This window comes from Nothobranchius furzeri, chromosome 9, assembly GCF_043380555.1.
Source record: "Nothobranchius furzeri strain GRZ-AD chromosome 9, NfurGRZ-RIMD1, whole genome shotgun sequence".
Lineage (NCBI taxonomy): Eukaryota > Metazoa > Chordata > Actinopteri > Cyprinodontiformes > Nothobranchiidae > Nothobranchius > Nothobranchius furzeri.
The window spans coordinates 58,844,325-58,861,406 of record NC_091749.1 but is presented as its reverse complement, the minus strand read 5'-3'; the positions used below and the strand labels follow the sequence as shown (position 1 = coordinate 58,861,406).

Sequence of the window (17,082 nt, the reverse complement as noted above, 5' to 3'; positions counted from 1 at the left end):
CTTGTTTCTTTGTTCCCTCTAAGAGACAAATATGCAGCCTGTTTTTATTCATCGGTAGTGATGGATCATTTCTGCAGCAAGGCAGTAGAGGAAGAAACATAGCACATTATGGGCTTTGAGACAGAGGGACAGGATGCAGTGGAGGGGTGGCAGGGATTAAAGAGCAAAGGGAAAGAAAGGACACGGGTGGGGATGAGGTTCAGGAAGCGGTAGGTATGCAGTTAGCCTCTGGAATACACAAGTCCCCTTAAGCCACAACCTAACTTTAAGGCATGTTATAACTCGCAGTGCCTAATTCAAAGCAGCCACCACACTTTTGGCACCCATTGGGGCCTCTGTGGTTGGAGCTGTTGTTTGCGCTGCTGGCAGACGGAGCATCATTGGCTAAAACAGCAAGAACTCACTGACTCCAGTCACTGCTTTGCTAAATAATATGTTCCAGGGGAATCCCAGTGTGCACATATATGACAATCCACTTCCCACTAAACCTCTCATGAGCATACACCCTGCTCATAGGAAGCCATGGCTTTTTCGCTCCCAATATTCACCCCTTGTTGAATCTAATCTTGATTGCAATTTTGTCATTTTAATTGTCTTTATTAACTTTTAGTATAATTTTGGTGAAGCACGATTAGCTCTCATGATTGTGGCTAACGTTTCAAATATTCTCATTTGGATGAAGTTTACATATATGTGCAAAAGTCTTGAGTCATTTCTTTAAAATTTGTTCTGTTTTTGTCCAAACTGCACCTATGTTGTCATGTTGGAACGTACGTAATTTAAAACATATAAAGTAACTTTTAAAATGTTTGAACTGAACTGAAATCTGATCCTGTTTCCTGATATAAAGTAGGGAATCTTTTAGAGTTTATATTAGCTTAAAGTCTGTTCCCTGGTTTCTTCATCAAAAGTAAACTAATGGAGCAAATCAACAAAAGGGAGCAATGAGAGTGCGCACCGGTTCCCAGCATGCACTGTGGTGTGATGCAGAGGCCTCGGTCCTCTTAGCGCACAGACCTAGCTTGAATGCTAACTGGACGTTGGTCTGAAGCTGCTAGCTAATGGTGGAAGAGGAGGGAGGGAAATGATACGTTTTCTTGTGTGTATTTTAGCTAAGTGACTAGCATAGCGTATAAGGTTGCACTACATCAGACTTGTTTTGGTTAGTTGTAGTAGGGGTGTGCTACAATCACAAGCACCAGATTCTTGCCGGTTTTAGAGTTTTTTCTGCTTGAAGAAGTGATTAAAATTAGCAACTGGCAGCTCCCGCAGAACCCGATGATGGTTTCCTCGATGACATCATGCTACGGACCCTAGCTTTAAGTAGTGGACTTACAATTGGAGAAGAAGCAGCAAAAGTTCAAATTTAACAAAAATAAATCCGGGAAGTGAATTACCTCATTGGTTATAATTGCTGCCATGACCTCACTGTGGTTAAATAACAAGGGTGGTGTGTGACTTATTCTTCCGCTTTACAAACCTGAGCCTCACCTCGGTGTTTTAAACGATACGGCCTTCTCATAGATCTGTCCTGCTCGTGCAGCATTGCATGGCTGCAGGTGTGAAGTGGAGTTTTCTAAACCACGTGCACTTTCAGTGAAACACACACAGACAGAGAGAGAGAGAGAGAGAGAGAGAGAGAGAGAGAGAGAGAGAGAGAGAGAGAGAGAGAGAGAGAGAGAGAGAGAGAGAGAGAGAGAGAGAGAGAGAGAGAGAGAGAGAGAGAGAGAGAGAGAGAGAGAGAGAGAGAGAGAGATGAGCTGTTAGTGCTGAGAATCAGGGAGACAATTACAAAGCTATGTCCAACCAGATACTCAGTGACTCTCACAGGGATTTTGGCAGCTCTCTTGGAATTGATAGCTATTTAGCTCACAGACAGTCATCTGTTTTAATGCATTAATTTTGTATTAACAGCACGGCCAAATTTAATGGTGGAAATTAGGCTATGATCATAATGGCATGTGTGTACACACGTGTGTGCGAACATTTGGGATGCTCCCTTTTGTCTCTACTTCTGTTTGCTGCGGGCACATGCTGTATCACCGGCTCCTCTGGGAGCCATTCTTTGAAATTACCGTCTTTCTTTCTCCCTTCCACCCTTCCACTAATACCCCCTTAACTCTGTGCTTGCCGGAGTCTCTCAGAAACCGCACTGTTTTGTGTGAAAGGTGCACTTTTACTTTGCGTGTAAGTGGCTGCAAATGCAGATGTATGCCGCGCTCCGGGTGGGTGTTGAAACTGATACAGGCGTGCACGGCCCACTCAGAGGCCAGGGTGCAGAGGAGAGTTGTGATGGAGAGAATGGGGTGGTGCTCACACCGCCCCTGTCTCTCTTTACCTGAAAAAGCAGCGAGCGCTGCTTCAGCCTCCACAACGAGAGATGAAACCCTCCACGGAGGAGAGAGGCTTGAAACGGCATGATTGCAGCTTTAAACTATGAAAGTCCTCACATGGTGGCATAAAACTCAGGAACTTTCAGCAGAATTTCTTTAAAATTCTTTACAAAATGTAGCTGGTTTAAAAATCGTGTTACTGGTTTATAACTGAGCAGATAAATCCAGCTCTCTTCGCTTTATACAGTCTGTTTTGTGATCTTATCTGTTTAATCAGACCACGTATATTGTTTATTTACGGGCCCTCAGTGTGTCTTCGCTTTGTTATTGGTGGTGTCACACATTACCATGCTCAGCTGAATCAGCTGCATGAATTTCCAGACAGTTAAGTGGTATTAGAAAGACTGAGATGGACCCAGTCAGCTAATCCCCCCCTGCTCCACAGCTCCCCCGCTGTTGGGGCTTTGATAGGGCAGTTAGAGCCCCGCAGACCTGCTCCTCTGAGCCAACATAACTTTTTCATTAAGGCACCAAATTCCTCCACTCCGGTTGGAGGTGATTTATCAACTAGGGACTTCATTGCAGGTTCATAGGAAACAGACACAAGCCCCTTCTCATGCATTATTATGTTTCACATTCAAAGTGTGTGTGTGTGTGTGAAAAAGCCAGGGATAGAGCGTGCCTCAGAGAAAACCCTATCCAATATATAGTTTTCACTTTCAGATATAATCCTAGGAATCTCTCATATGGATAACTCGGAACAACCTCACGGAGCGTGCGAGCTGGAGAAAGTTGGTGTAATGATGGGGTGGATGCTGGTTGTCTCGGTATTTTATGCATCATAGAACAATGCGCCGTGTTCCCTCCTGAATGCTGAAGGAGCTGGGACCACCTCGCTGTCCGTCAGTACGATCTCCTTCCTGTTTCACTGATGCTGAAACGCCCCAGACTGCTCTGGGTCACAGCCGGTGCGGCAATGGTGAAAGTGTTGGTTTACAGGTGTAATCATTTGACATAGTAGACAGAGCTACGAGCACCGGGGCAGAGCGCTTTTGACCCCCTCTGAGGCCATCTCCCTGACCGCTCAGGTTTATAGTGAATTATAGTCGATTGCAGGGCAGGCAGTCTCGAGCTGACTCCTACATAAACCCTGTGCTTTTTTATGGGAAACTATAAAACTCCCTGGATTTTTTTCCCTACCTCATGAGACTGGCTTTGAAGTTTCAGTCAGGTGCTGTCATTTTTTAAAACTTGTCTTCTGGTAGATTTTTGCAGCCTTGAGTCGTTTGCAGCAGCATTTTTTTTATTCAAGACATCTGCTGTGACTAAAAGCAATCTGACTGATTTGCTGTCATCTATAACTGAATCCGTCTCAGATTTCTCTCTACCTTACTTCTGATGCAACATTTGTGCACAGAGAAGGAGGAGGGCCCCCGCGATATCCAGCAACACCTATTCATGACATCATGGATGGCTTAAAACGAGGCGAGAAAGGAGAGCACGCAGAGCTTTTTACAATCACCTAATAACTCCATTACACTGAGCTGCGGGGCTCACAAAGAGGAAAAAAAATCTCCTGTTCCTTTTTCCTGGAAGCGGTGTCTTAATGCACATTTTAGGTGCAGAAGTGAGAAATGTGAAACCAAAGAGAATGAAACACAATAGCTCAGAAAACCCCCATGGCAATATTACAATATTGATAGAAAATTAAACATTAGAAGAAAGTGACAAGAGCATTTTAGGATGGCAAAAATATTGTTAGGGCTGTTTTTCACCAAGCAGTCAACACCTGGTTTAGAATGAATGTGGTTAAAAACTGTAATGTTCCTGTTGCTTTCACATCCAAGCAGGCCAGAGGTGAATAGTTTGGTTTGTTCTTGCCACTAGGGATGCACCGATCAGGTTTTTTTGCTGCCAATATCCGATACCGATATCAAAGAATGCTGATCACCGATACCGATCACGTGGATTGGCCAGAAATTTTCTACAACATTATAATGAGTGCTACAAACTACATAATCTGGGAATAAAGGAAATGTAACCTAATCTAAAATAGTCTGTATTAGGGTTGTCACGGTGTGAAAATTTAACCTCACGGTTATTGTGACCAAAATTACCACGGTTTTCGGTATTATCGCGGTATTTTTTTAAACGTGCTACTTTTTCACACAATTAAATAAACCCTGTATGTCAGGAAATATTGTCCTCAGTTTGTGTCTAAATTTTGCCTAAAATGTGTTATTTTGTAATTATGTTGTTTATTTGTTTACATTTTTCCCCTTTAGTCTTTAAAATACCAATATTTGCCCATAACTTATTTTTTGTCTGTTTGATGTCATCATTTTAAAAATATTAGATCAGATGATACTCAGTACTCAAGTAGCCTTCTAATCAGATCCTTTTTTACCCTTACTTGAGTAATAAACCCTATATCAGGAAAATATTGTCCTCGGTTTGTGTCCTTCCAGTGAGCTTTGCAGATTTGGGAAAATGTCATCAGGCAGTAATCATTGTTAAATTCATAATTATTCTCGGAGAGAGACCAACTCTTTATCTGCCCCTGGTAGCCCCGTAATGCATAGCGTCATTTCAACATGGGGGTGTCCGTGACACGGTTTATATGCAGGGAGCGGCGCTGCGGCTGCTTTATATAGCGACTCGTTGCATTCTCCCTCAACCCAAATCCTTGGATCACGCATTTTAGATAAAACGCTAACGTTAGCTTGCCTTGCGTTGACTGTAGGGTTGTGGGTGATGGTCACGCAGATGTGTCATGAGATTTGAAGCGTTGCTGCCTTTCACAGACACTTTTTCTGCACGTGCTGCAAACAGGATAGCTTTCTTCTATCAACTCCCTCGGCATTCTTCAAATATCCAAAAGATGCCCATACTTCCCACTTTGTCTTCTTTGAGGGATAAAAAATGTCCTCCTGAGCACTGCCGTCTCCTCCTTTGGCCATTATTTCAGCTTTAGCTTCAAGAAAGTTTTGGTTGTAAACAGCAAAGCGCACATGTGCCGCCGGCAACTTCAGCAGATGATACGGTGGCTGGTAAGGGTCACCGCGCCTACACCGCAGCCGCGGTAAACCCACCGAGATAACATAGTTTTTTAAAAACAAGACGGTTATTATTATTGTCAACTTTTTTACCGGGGTTTACCGCTACACCGGTTACCGTGACAACCCTACCTGATTGGTCTGCTTTGATCTATTTTGAAAACTCCAATCAAAACCGATAGGGCGCTATCGGCCGATTGGGATCAAATGCCGATCCATCGGTGCATCCCTACTTGCCACATGAGAGTTTTCTGATTGTTTAAAGGTGTGGTTGACTGATTATAATGGGTCACTCAGAGTTTTTCATGCAGGCGGAACATTAAAATAGTCTCCTACACCTGTCTCCTGCATTAGCCTCTGGTAGAAAATAGACATTGAAGATCCTGACAGCTATATCATGTTGTGAATTAACATTCATGCACTCACCCATCTTGACTCACAACGGCGGAAGGCTGTTGTTGGTTTAGCGCCCAGGAGACAGCAGAGAACATCTTGGCTAGTTTAAGCTAATTGTTAGCATTAGCAACTTCCCTACATGGCAGAAGCTTCTCCAGGCTCGTGGTATTTGTGGAGATAAAACATCAACGTCACAGAGAACAAGGCACTCGGTGGTTGAGTCGCATTGCTGTTAGCCAATCAGAGGCGAGGTTGACCAGCTCAGTGGCCTAGTGGTGGTGTCCGCCCTGAGACTGGGAGATCAGGGTTCAATTCCTGGTCGGGTCATACTGAAGACTTTGAGGAAATGGGACCCAACGCCTCCCTGCTTGACACTCAGCATTTAAGGGTTGGATTGGGTTAAACCACCAAATGGTTCCCGAGCTCAGCTGTGTCTGCAGCTCAACGCTCCCCCAAGGGTCAAATGCGGAGAACAAATGTCACACACACATCAGTGTGTGACAACTAATGGGACTTTAACTTTTAACTTGAAGACATCCAAATGTTTGGAAATAAGAGTCCAGAACCTGCCGTCTGAAGCTCAGCTGTGTTGTGGGCAACATTTAGGTCTGAGAAACGGTGCACTCCGAGAACGACTTACAAGGCATTCATTCCTACTAGAGACTGCTGCAAGTGTATTGATTAAACAAGTCAACCACTCATTTAAATGAAAGGTGAATTAAAGTGATTTTAGGCAGTTTTTCTTGCTTTTAAAACCCCCTAGTGTCCATGATTCATTTCCTGTCGTTAAACCGAAAACTAAACCGATCTCCTCGCTGTGCATTCGCCTTTTTAACACCTTCATCTAACAGCTGGAACATCTCCTCAGGCTCCGTTAGTTTCTAGAGGAACTAGAGGACTCTTTAAAGGGTCATTTTAGCATATACTGTCTCAAGCAATTCATTTAAAATGATGAAAAAGTTGCATAGTATCTCTTTAAGTGAAGAATTGTTATAGTAAGATGCAATGGTTTTTCACAAGCAATTATTTAGATCATTTGCATATTAAGCTTCTTATCACTCAAGGTTAATTCCCTTCAAAGCATTTTATCTGCATATGAAATCTTAATGCATTCTTTCGCTAGGAAATGAATTCAGTGAGTTTTTTTATTGTTCGGTTCAGCAAATATCAGGAGTCCAACCAATTTGAAGTGTTTTTATTCTATTAAATATTTGTTCGACACCCTCCTTCTCAGCATGCGGCGTGTTATGCGCGGGGGTTGAGGAAATAAGAGCGATAAGAGGAAAACTTTTGGTGATTGACATTGATTTTCGCCACAGAAATCCACAGCCAGGCTTCCCAGACTCATGGAAAATGACAGGCGTGACACCGGTGACCACACTGAGTGAGGGACCTTTGTTGTATATGTGCATCAGTGTGAGGCTTTTGGATAATGGTCAATATCTCTGTGGCTCACACCAGGCCCAGCCATATTGTGTTGGCCTTACGTCATTGATTGAGCCATACTGGAGCTTGGTGGTGTGAGGAGAGCTTGTGGCGGCGTGGCGTCACCACAGGGTGTTATGCATGTTGTGGCGCTACAGAGGGTGGGTTGAAGGCTGGACAAGGCGTGCCGTTAAGTCTCGGGGTCAATACTGATGCTGATTTCCTGTTTTTCCGACGGCTGTCCTCCTGTTGTGGAATGTTCCATTTTCCCTCCGATTGCACTTGGTCCCCCTCCCGTCTCACCACACGCTGGTTCTGTCTCCTTTTCTTTCTTTTTTTCTCCACAAGAGCGAGAATTTAACTCGCCGTGATCAATATTTAGCATCCCATGCGTGAAACAGGCAGATGTTTGGAGTTTCCTTTTTCAGAGACGGGAAGCTTCTGTTGAGTGAAGGAGATCAATGCTTCCTTCCGTCTGCGAGGCTGCAGACTCACGGCCTCTGAAGGATGGCTGATGCGATTTATGCCCACCCTTGGGCCCCTGAGACTCGCGTGCCTCCCTCATCTCTCCTGTCCTGTTAGCCCACGATACAGACACACACACAGACAAGTGTGCAGTCCAAACAGTTGTCTCGAAGAGGAAGAGGTCTGGATGTTAAACAACGGGGCTGTGATTGGGAATTGATTTGTTCATTTGCCAACCGTGTGAGTGAAAGTGAGTTGGTGGTGCCTGGCCAGCTATCTGCCATCTACAATTACTTCTTTCTTTTCCCTCTCTTCCTCTGCGTTCCCTTTCTCTCCCTCTCCCTCCTCGTTCAGCACCTGCAGCAGCACGAAAACGCGGTGGAGGGTGATGCCTGCTACTACCACTGCGTGCTGTGCAACTACTCGACCAAGGCCAAGCTCAACCTCATCCAGCATGTGCGCTCCATGAAGCACCAACGCAGCGAGAGCCTCAGGAAGCTTCAGCGCCTGCAGAAGGGCCTGCCAGAGGAGGAGGAGGACCTCAGCTCCATCTTCACAATCCGCAAATGCCCTACTTCAGACACAGGTCAGGACGTGCCCTATGGCTCTGCATGTGTGACCTTGTTCCACTATTTTGATGTTTGCACTTATGCAACGAACATGGACTCTCATCCAGTCGCTCAGCTTAACGCTGCACACACACACACACACCAACTGCCAGAATTAGCATTTATTACATGTGTTACAAAGCAGCTTTGTACGCTTTTGCTGTTGTTTTCACTCACTTTTGGTTCACTTATCTGTTTGTTTACGACCCCCCATCTCATGCAACATTCGGCATACATTTTACGTCAATTGAACTCTAAAATATAGAGAAATTGTATTCCTGTATGGTCAGAAGATGCACTGAGACTGATCATTAATTCTGCAGGAGGAGGAGCTGAAAAGCAACAGCAGCTGCTACAGAGAAAACCAAAAATAAACAGACATCTCCACAAGTGCAGCACGACTGAAACAAAGTGCATCTTCTGTCCATTTATTACTGACCGATTAGGCGGAGTGAGCTGTGGTCAATTAACACGCTTTCTTAGTAGAGATTTGGTTTTCTGATCACTTTAACTTTTGCGCCTCCACAAAGGGCCTCTATTGTGCATCCGCCCAAGAAGGAACCATTACGTCCCTCGCACACATACTCGCTGTCTGTGTTATGTGGGAGAAGAAGGAGAAAAAAAAAGGGCCAGCCTGTGAAGACGCTTTGTTCCAAGGAGGCAGGGATAATGAAGCCAGCGGCCGGGAAATTGCGCAAAAGGCAGTCACAGATCTGAAGCAAATCATTAGAGAACATATTTAGCTGAGCAATTAGGGACAATTAAGCTTTCTGCTCACTGCACACCAAATATGTTAATGACTACATTACAGTGGACAAGCGAACATGCAAAGGCAAGAGGAAGGGCCATTTGGGTTAAAGGGGATGGGGGTTGGGGTCTTTTCTTTTTACTTGTTTTTTATTCAAACAGCGTTTGGCTGTTTGCAAATAAATATCTTTACCTTTTTATCAAAAAATGAATAGAGTGATGGTTTTATTTCTTAAACATTTGATCTCTTATGCGTGTTTGCACACAAATAAGAAACCCAGGAGCTTAAGCAGCGTTCCCCCCACAGCAGGACTGTGGATTGGCACTATTATTATACACAAATGCTTTTTTTCCCTGCAGAACATCATCAAATTACACAAACCCTCGCTTACATGAACAGACCGCTGATCTCTAACAGACACTTTATAATTCAGCGGGTTCCTTTTACAGCAGAAAGGAACTAATTGAAACATTCAGACTGATTCCTCACAGGATCTGTGATTAGCACTAATTATTGAGCAGCAGCTTCATTTGTTTATGAAAACAATGCTACTAAAAATCTTCATTTTAAGATTTTGAACCTCCAGAAAAGCCACTTCACCCCCTGGAGCATCAGCTGTGCTGGTCCACCTCACAGCCCCACCCTGTCAGCCTGGGCCAGACCTTTCAGCCCCTCTTGGCGTAACTTTTAATTTCCTCTGTAGCTCTTCTGTGGTGCAAAGCTCGTTTTCTTTTTGTGGTTCGGGAACAGCGGAGCATTCCCTGGTTTGTTAAGCAAAGTTGCCCCTGGATTTGTGGGTGACCTAGACAGTAACCGTGCCTGCTGCTGTGATCTTACATGTTTCCCAAATGGTTTCTGTGCCTGTCTCCTGTTTTATATCAGTCCCTCTAAAATCCGCTCAAAGAAGGCTCGCAATTTTGATCTCACATTGGATTTTATTGACAAGTAGAAGTGAAATCTTCCCCTCTTTTAAATGAGAAGTTATAACAACAAGAGAGGAATACATTTCCGCTCTAGGTCATGCAGGAATTAAAAGGTTTTACAGTGTTGTATATCAGCGTTTCTCATGAGGATGCAGCAAAGAACGACTGCAGGGATTTGGTGCTCCACATCTCCTCTGGGCTGGAGGTCTGAGGAGAGCAAGAGCAGCAGAAATTAAGTTTCTGTTTAATTAGACCATACAGGGACGAAAGGCCTGCGCTGTTTTAATTTGTGCTCATGGTATAAATGTGCTGCTTAGGCATGTTGCTCTGCAGCCCCACCTCCATTTGTCTTCTTTAACCCTTTATCTGTGGAGAAACAAAGGAGGTCTCAGAGGGACCTCAGCCCCACACACAGCTGCCGTTCCTTCATTGAATCAGCTTTGGCTAAAACCAGCACGTCAATGCTGGCCTGTAGTTTTAAGAACAGCAGCTCAATAGTAGCAGATTCACCTGAAGGATGGTGACACGCGGAGAAGACACGGGGGCCATGTTTGCTTCTGATCGCAGATTCTAGAAGAAAAACAATGTTTTAAGTCTGGATTTGACTAAAAACAAGTTAAATGATGACAGAAATGATGAGCAGTAGGATCCGTTTGTACTATAGAGAACATAAAAAAAGAGAATTTATGGATGGAACAAGAAGAGACTTTTATTTTGGGGCACTCACGTGGTAGTTATGGTGACTCCAGAGCATAGACTGGCCCTGTTTCCTTAGAGCGACGTCAACCAGGGCATACGACTCAGTGACACATTCAGGTTTCTCATTTCTCAACATTTAATCAAAGTTTTATTTTTGTCTTTTTTAGCAGAGAATAGAATCAGATGGTAACTTCAAAAGATAATAAACCAAAACAGCACTGAAGAGGGAATGTGCTGCTTTGCGCCTGTTTGTGTATGTGTGTGTGTGTGTGTGTGTGTGCAAGAGAGAGAGAGAGAGAGAGAGAGAGAGAGAGAGAGAGAGAGAGAGAGAGAGAGAGAGAGAGAGAGAGAGAGAGAGAGAGAGAGAGAGAGAGAGAGAGAGAGAGAGAGAGAGAGAGAGAGAGAGAGAGAGAGAGAGAGAGAGAGAGAGAGAGAGAGAGAGAGAGAGAGAGAGAGAGAGAGAGAGAGAGAGAGAGAGAGAGAGAGAATGGGTGGGGGGGGTAAAAAACCCAGAAAAAACAGGTGCAGAACAGAATGTTTGAGAATAGCAAAATATTAGTGTTTTTCAGCGGTGGTGTGTGTGTGTGTGTGTGTGTGTGTGTGTGTGTGTGTGTGTGTGTGTGTGTGTGTGTGTGTGTGTGTGTGTGTGTGTGTGTGTGTGTGTGTGTGTGTGTGTGTGAAGGAGAACGAACGTGGCTGACAGTGAGGATTAGCTCCTGCTGTAAATCTGCCTCAGTCACAGATGGCAGGCTCTTGATCGCTGGGCTGTGACGGCTTGGCTCTCATCGCAGGAGGAAATCCCTGTCTGTGAGCCGAGGAGGCTGGGATGGGAGAAGACTGGGGCTGGGGCCGCCTGGGCCGCCACCGGTCATTGTCTCCCGTCTGCGTGGACACAAACCTGCATATTCAAGGTTAAAGACGACTTGAAGACAGGTCTTTTTAGTCTTTGCTGTTGTTTCAGCCACCGCTGTGCATCTGCAGGTGGGTGCAACACAAACCTCCAGTCTAGCTCAACATTACTTTTAATGAGCTGTTGGACAAACTGGCCAGTAAAACTTTGTACTTTAATAAATGAAAATAAGATGAAGGCTGCATAATAGAGGTGTCCAAAATTGGATCCATTGCTTGTTTCACTAAAAGGGGTGCGCTTTCAGGGTCACATGTCTAATAGCAAGTCCTGTTCTGACAACAGAGGTGTTTCTCCTCCCTTCCTGCAAGCCTCCTCCTCTGCCTACTGCAAAAATCTTAAGTAAACACTGATAAAATCTCAATGTCATGGGAAAAAAGAAAAGAAAAGAGTCGCTCATTTTGAAATTGCACATCTAACATTTAGTTCGTCAAATTTCAACACCAAAACCCCTTTTATCTTCTGTTTCTTGTCTTTTGTGGAGCATATAACCAGTGTGTTATTTTTCTCCCTGCTATCGAGTTATCTCTGTGACCTGCGGCTGTGAAAGCCCGGTAAAATCGGAGGTGAGCCGGGCCACGCTCTGATGGCATGTGAGGTCCACGGTCTGAGCTTTTGCTCCCCACAGGCGAGAGCAAAACAGACGGTAGCCATTTCTGGAATGTCCTTCTTTTATTCATGCTTGTTAAAATGCAAAGTAAATCTTTGCAGAAACAGGATATTGTAGCCCCTAACCACCAGACCCTTTCTACATGCCACATTACGGGCAATCCGAGAGGGAGGCAGACACTGCTGCAATGCGCTTTTAATAAAGACAGTTATTGCCCCGGTGATGCAGGGTGGATATGAGGATGAGGGCTGCACTGGCCTGGATGAGCAGGGCCCCAGAGGGCCCGCAGCTCAGCCCAGCCTCAGTTAGTCGCCTGCCTTCTAATCCCTGTCCGAAGGGCATCGGAGCAGAGTAGGAAATTGTTTGCCGTCTGCCGAACGTGCCAGGAAATTCATAAATGCGTTACTTTTCATTTTGAGAATATTACAAAAGACTAGACATTTATTAAAAACCCAAAATGACGGCTTTATAGATTTTCTGGTGGTATTTTAACATTCGCACGACCCTGATGCTCAAATAAGTGCTTTTGCCTGATTCTTCACAGGCTCCCTATGAAGTCCACTGCTTGCTTATCCTGTTAGGGCAAATTGACCAAAAAGCGTCCTCGCTGCTGTGGGATGAATAGGAGTGTCTGGTGTTCAGATTTTCTTTACCTCTCTTCTTATTCTGCACCGACCCCTTCTGCCCTTGGACTAGAAGGTGGGCGAAGATGGCCTCTGTCACAAATGATCAACAAGATGTGATCATTCCATATAAATATGAAACATCAATCTGATTGATCTTTGAATGTTTAATCAGAAGATTATAGTTTATTTTACTTTTTCAGGGACCATAAACACACTTCATATTAATTCAGACAGACATATAGTTTATAAAACTGAATTGATTTCATTAAACCGCAGCGGTAAGGATTGGTGCTACACCTCTTTGTTTGTTATTTGGTCAAGTAAAATTGTAAAAGGTGTGGATCACTCATTTAATCAATACATTTGCAGTGGTCTCTAGTAGGAGTGAAGGCCTTGTTAGTCGTACTCTGGAGGAAACTAAGCACTGGCGCACCATTTCCAGGGAGGAGAAGTGAGCCACGTCACAGCTGAGCGTCAAGCGGCAGGTTTTGGCTCTTATTTTCTGATGTTTGGACATCTAGCCCCGGACTGGATAACAGCAACACGGCGTTACCACTGATTTGCATTATGGATGTTTTATCTCCACAAATAACACAAGTTTGAAGGAGTTCTGCTGCGTGGTGGAGTTGCTAATGCTAACAGTTAGCTTCTACTAGCCGAGAACCTCTCTGCAGTTTCAGCCGTCCCTGTTGTGAGTGAAGATGGGTGAGGCCTTGAATGTTCAGTGACAGTGTGACGTAGATCTGTCAGGAGTTTCACTGTTTATTATCTACCAGAAGCTAATGCAGGAGATAGGTGAAGAGACTATTTTCATGTTCAGCATGCATGAAAATCCCACAGTGACTGATTTTGATCAAAAATAAGATGTAAACATTTTTTTTCAGTGTTCCACACCTTAAAGGAAAGCAAAAGCAGCGTTAAAATGAAAGACGAGCTGAAACGTGAAAAGTCAATAAAAGAAAAGTTGGCTTTTTCCGTGTTTTCCTACCCGTAGAGGTTTTCACATGCTGAGATCAACTTCACATGTGATCTGCATGTTTTCTGCCCTGCGTAGGATTTACCTGCCAGTTGTATCATCCAGGTGTAAATATGCCCCAGATTTTATTTTGCAAACTCGAATGCCCACAAACAAACGCACACCTAGGTGTCTGCACAGAAAAAAAACCATTCAATCAGGTCACGTTGGGGGGTGTGGGGTGCAATAGGCTCCCTGTCATCAAGCCCCTGCTTCAGAGCAGGCCAGCAGCACATTATAATATTGGTTTCCCCCTCTCTTGTCATTACCACACACTTTCCTTGAAAGCTGATCCAAAAGATAGACAGCCCATCAGGAGACAGTCATCTCATTTGTACTTACTAAATGTGTTAATGAGTTCTATTTTCAGGCCCAGAGGCTTTGCTGCTGGATATTGGAGCGGAGGTGGCGATCGGTGGTGTGAGGTGCTGGATTGAATGATCTGCAGGAGCTTGTAGGGAGGGGTGAGGGGGGGGGGGTAATGCAGTAGCCCCTGCTGCCCCTCACGTCAGTCACACGGAGTGACCACAGCCTCCGCGGGGTCTGTCAGTCAGAGCTGAGCCGGGAAGTCTGTGGTTGCAGACAGACAGCGGAGGAGGGAATAGATTAGGTGCCAGACACATAATGGTTGTGATGGGTTTAATTATAGCAGCAGTCATGTCACTGTCACAGGTGGATGAGACGAAGAAGAAACACGTCTCTACCCTCGATGACTGGTTCAAGCGGGATCCGGTAGATTGAATGCAGAATGTGTGACTCGGTGTTTACGTGAGTGTTGTTTCTAGAGCAGTTCAATCAAAGCTGGCTGTCAGTATTTACATCCATCCCTCACATGTGGCCCCCTTTTCTTTTGATTCCATTTAAAACTGTCAGTTTAGTCTGTGTTTATAAAAGAATCACATTTAAAACGAGTTCTTCACGTTCAACATCCTGAGCAGATGCTTTGGTTCTTGCCTCCTCTTGTCTAATACTTGTAATATTTTATTTTTTTAAGGTTTCCCACGTGATCCTTGCTTGAACTTTCCCTCTAAGGCTCCCGTTTTCACCGTACATCCAGCACGTTCTCGTCTGTGCTATTGATTGTTGAGCAAGCGTATGCCAGGTGATCTAGGAAATAAAACCAATACATTTGTTACACTTGCATTGCTTCATTTGTTTCTGAGTTAGGGGCAAACGAGGCCGCTCGCTGACAGGATTAGGCAGCTCAATTTGACCATAGGCAGCATGAGAGGCAGGAATGAGGGGTAAAGTTTGGCAACTATTGAGTCCAGGCAGGAAAGTTTTATTTAGCCATGTTTAATAAGGCTGTTTGCGCGTCCCCTCCTCCAGAGATAACGGGTGCATCAAAGGGCGTGATCTGTGCAATGGATGGGTTCAGCCTGAGTCCAGCAGAGAGGATCAGCCTCGCTGACAGCAAAACAAAACCGGAGAGAGAAGGATGCCCTATCCAGCAGCACGCTGCCCTCCAACTCCGAAGGCTCCATTAGAATAAAGGCAGATGAAACAAAAGCTGACTGAAAGAGCTCATGCTGTAAATCATTATCCAGCATCTGATAGACACGAGGAGGGAGCATGGTGTGTTTCTGCACAAGTACACACTGGTCTGTGTTGCTTAATGTGCAGTTTTATTTTATGCTAGTTGCAAGTGAAGAAAACATCATTATGGACCAAAAAAAGACAACATTCAGAGAGAAATCACACAAAACAGACATTCATGTTTTCAGTGCATTAGCAAAAAGAGTCCCCTCCAGTGCATCAACCACATCAACTAAAAGCAGCCAGGCAGATGGCAGCAATGAGAGGAGTGCAGAAATAATTCAATAGTGAACCTCTCTAACCTTTACCTGTGGGCGTGAGCACCAGTCATTGATTCATGCGGTGCTTGACAGTACACTACACACCACCTGAGGAGGGTGAGAGGAGGATGGATGAAGAGAAATGGATAAGTTTGGTAAAAAAAAAAAAAAAACGGTATTGTGAGTGGGAGGATGGCTCAGCTGAATGTTGGTATGTGTGTGAGTGGCATTGGAGGGAAGTTTCCACATATGGAATTATTCTGGATTTTACTGGTTTCCTCCGACACAAAGCTCTTCCTTTGGATACTGGCAACAAATCATCATTTTCACACCATTTTGAGAGTGATGCCACTGATAAAGCAGCTTTTAGGTGTAAAGTCCAGCTGCAGTAGCAAATCCACAAAACAAGCTAGCTTTGAAATGCAAACACGGACACGGAACACTCACCCCTCCTGTTGGGTGTCATCCCTGGGCCACGTCCTCCATAACCGGAGACTTGCAATGCCAAAGGAAACAAGATAGCACTAAACACCGGTCACCGTTTTCTACGTCCATGACTTCAAATAGTGTTTTTCTTTTTGGGACTCTGGTAGTTTGTCCCAGGGGCGTGGCCATGGTGGCCACCGATTCAAATGGCCTGCTTAAAGAATGACATGTAAATTTCTTTTCTTTTGGAGGGGTATCCTTTCACGCCATCATACAACGAAATAAAACCAGACAAAATTTAAATTAACAGCATTTCTGTTTACAAATGTATGTATGTGTGTGTGTGTGTGTATATATATATATATATACATATATATATATATATATAAACATACATACACAATTGTTTTCAATTACATTTATTGGGCCCACCCATTTTTTTCTGAGGCCCGCCCACAAATGAGTTACTGGCATGGCCACTGGTATGTCCTATAGTTAAAGTGGTAGCAGCCACCTGTTTCTACTGTAGAGCCAAGAACCTCTCACACCAGCGGGGTTCTGTTGCTAAATACAGTGAATGGAGGATCCAAGGTATTCCATTGGTTTGGACAACCGGGTGTCATCGATGGAGTTATTTGGAGAAATGCAAGCGAACCAATGCATTTATTTATTTTTTATCTTACAATTTATTTATATCTATACTATATTAGAATGTTAAGAAGAAGACAAATGTTTTGGGCTTATTTATAGCAAGTAAAATTAAATTAGATAAAAATGTATTTATATACCATATAAATATACCATTTGATCTAATTTCAAATTACTATACTTGTATATTATTGACCAAACTCTGGCAAGAATCTAACATGAAAACATAAGAAATTTCAAACTGACCCAGTCAGTATTTCAACAAAGCCCTGCCCCTTCTGACAATCTTAAATTCAAGCACAATTACCAATTACGGCCCTAAAGTTAATCTTACAAAGTCTGATTTTATCCTACCTGTGTTACAAGCGCTCTGGAATATCGGCATCGCTCCGATCATGAAT

At 44.1% G+C, this 17,082-nt stretch overlaps 1 protein-coding gene across 5 annotated transcripts in view; it reads left to right on the top strand.

The window, feature by feature from the left end:
* Nucleotides 1–17,082, top strand: part of zfhx3b (zinc finger homeobox 3b) — a 250,778-nt gene that overhangs the window by 179,876 nt on the left and 53,820 nt on the right. For 4 of the 5 annotated variants that reach the window (XM_070554993.1, XM_070554992.1, XM_070554991.1 and 1 more), the window contains one exon: nt 8,030–8,261. In XM_070554993.1, the coding sequence (XP_070411094.1) occupies nt 8,030–8,261 (232 nt within the window). The remainder of the gene's footprint in view (nt 1–8,029; nt 8,262–17,082) is intronic. The other variant, XM_070554995.1, reaches the window with a different exon arrangement.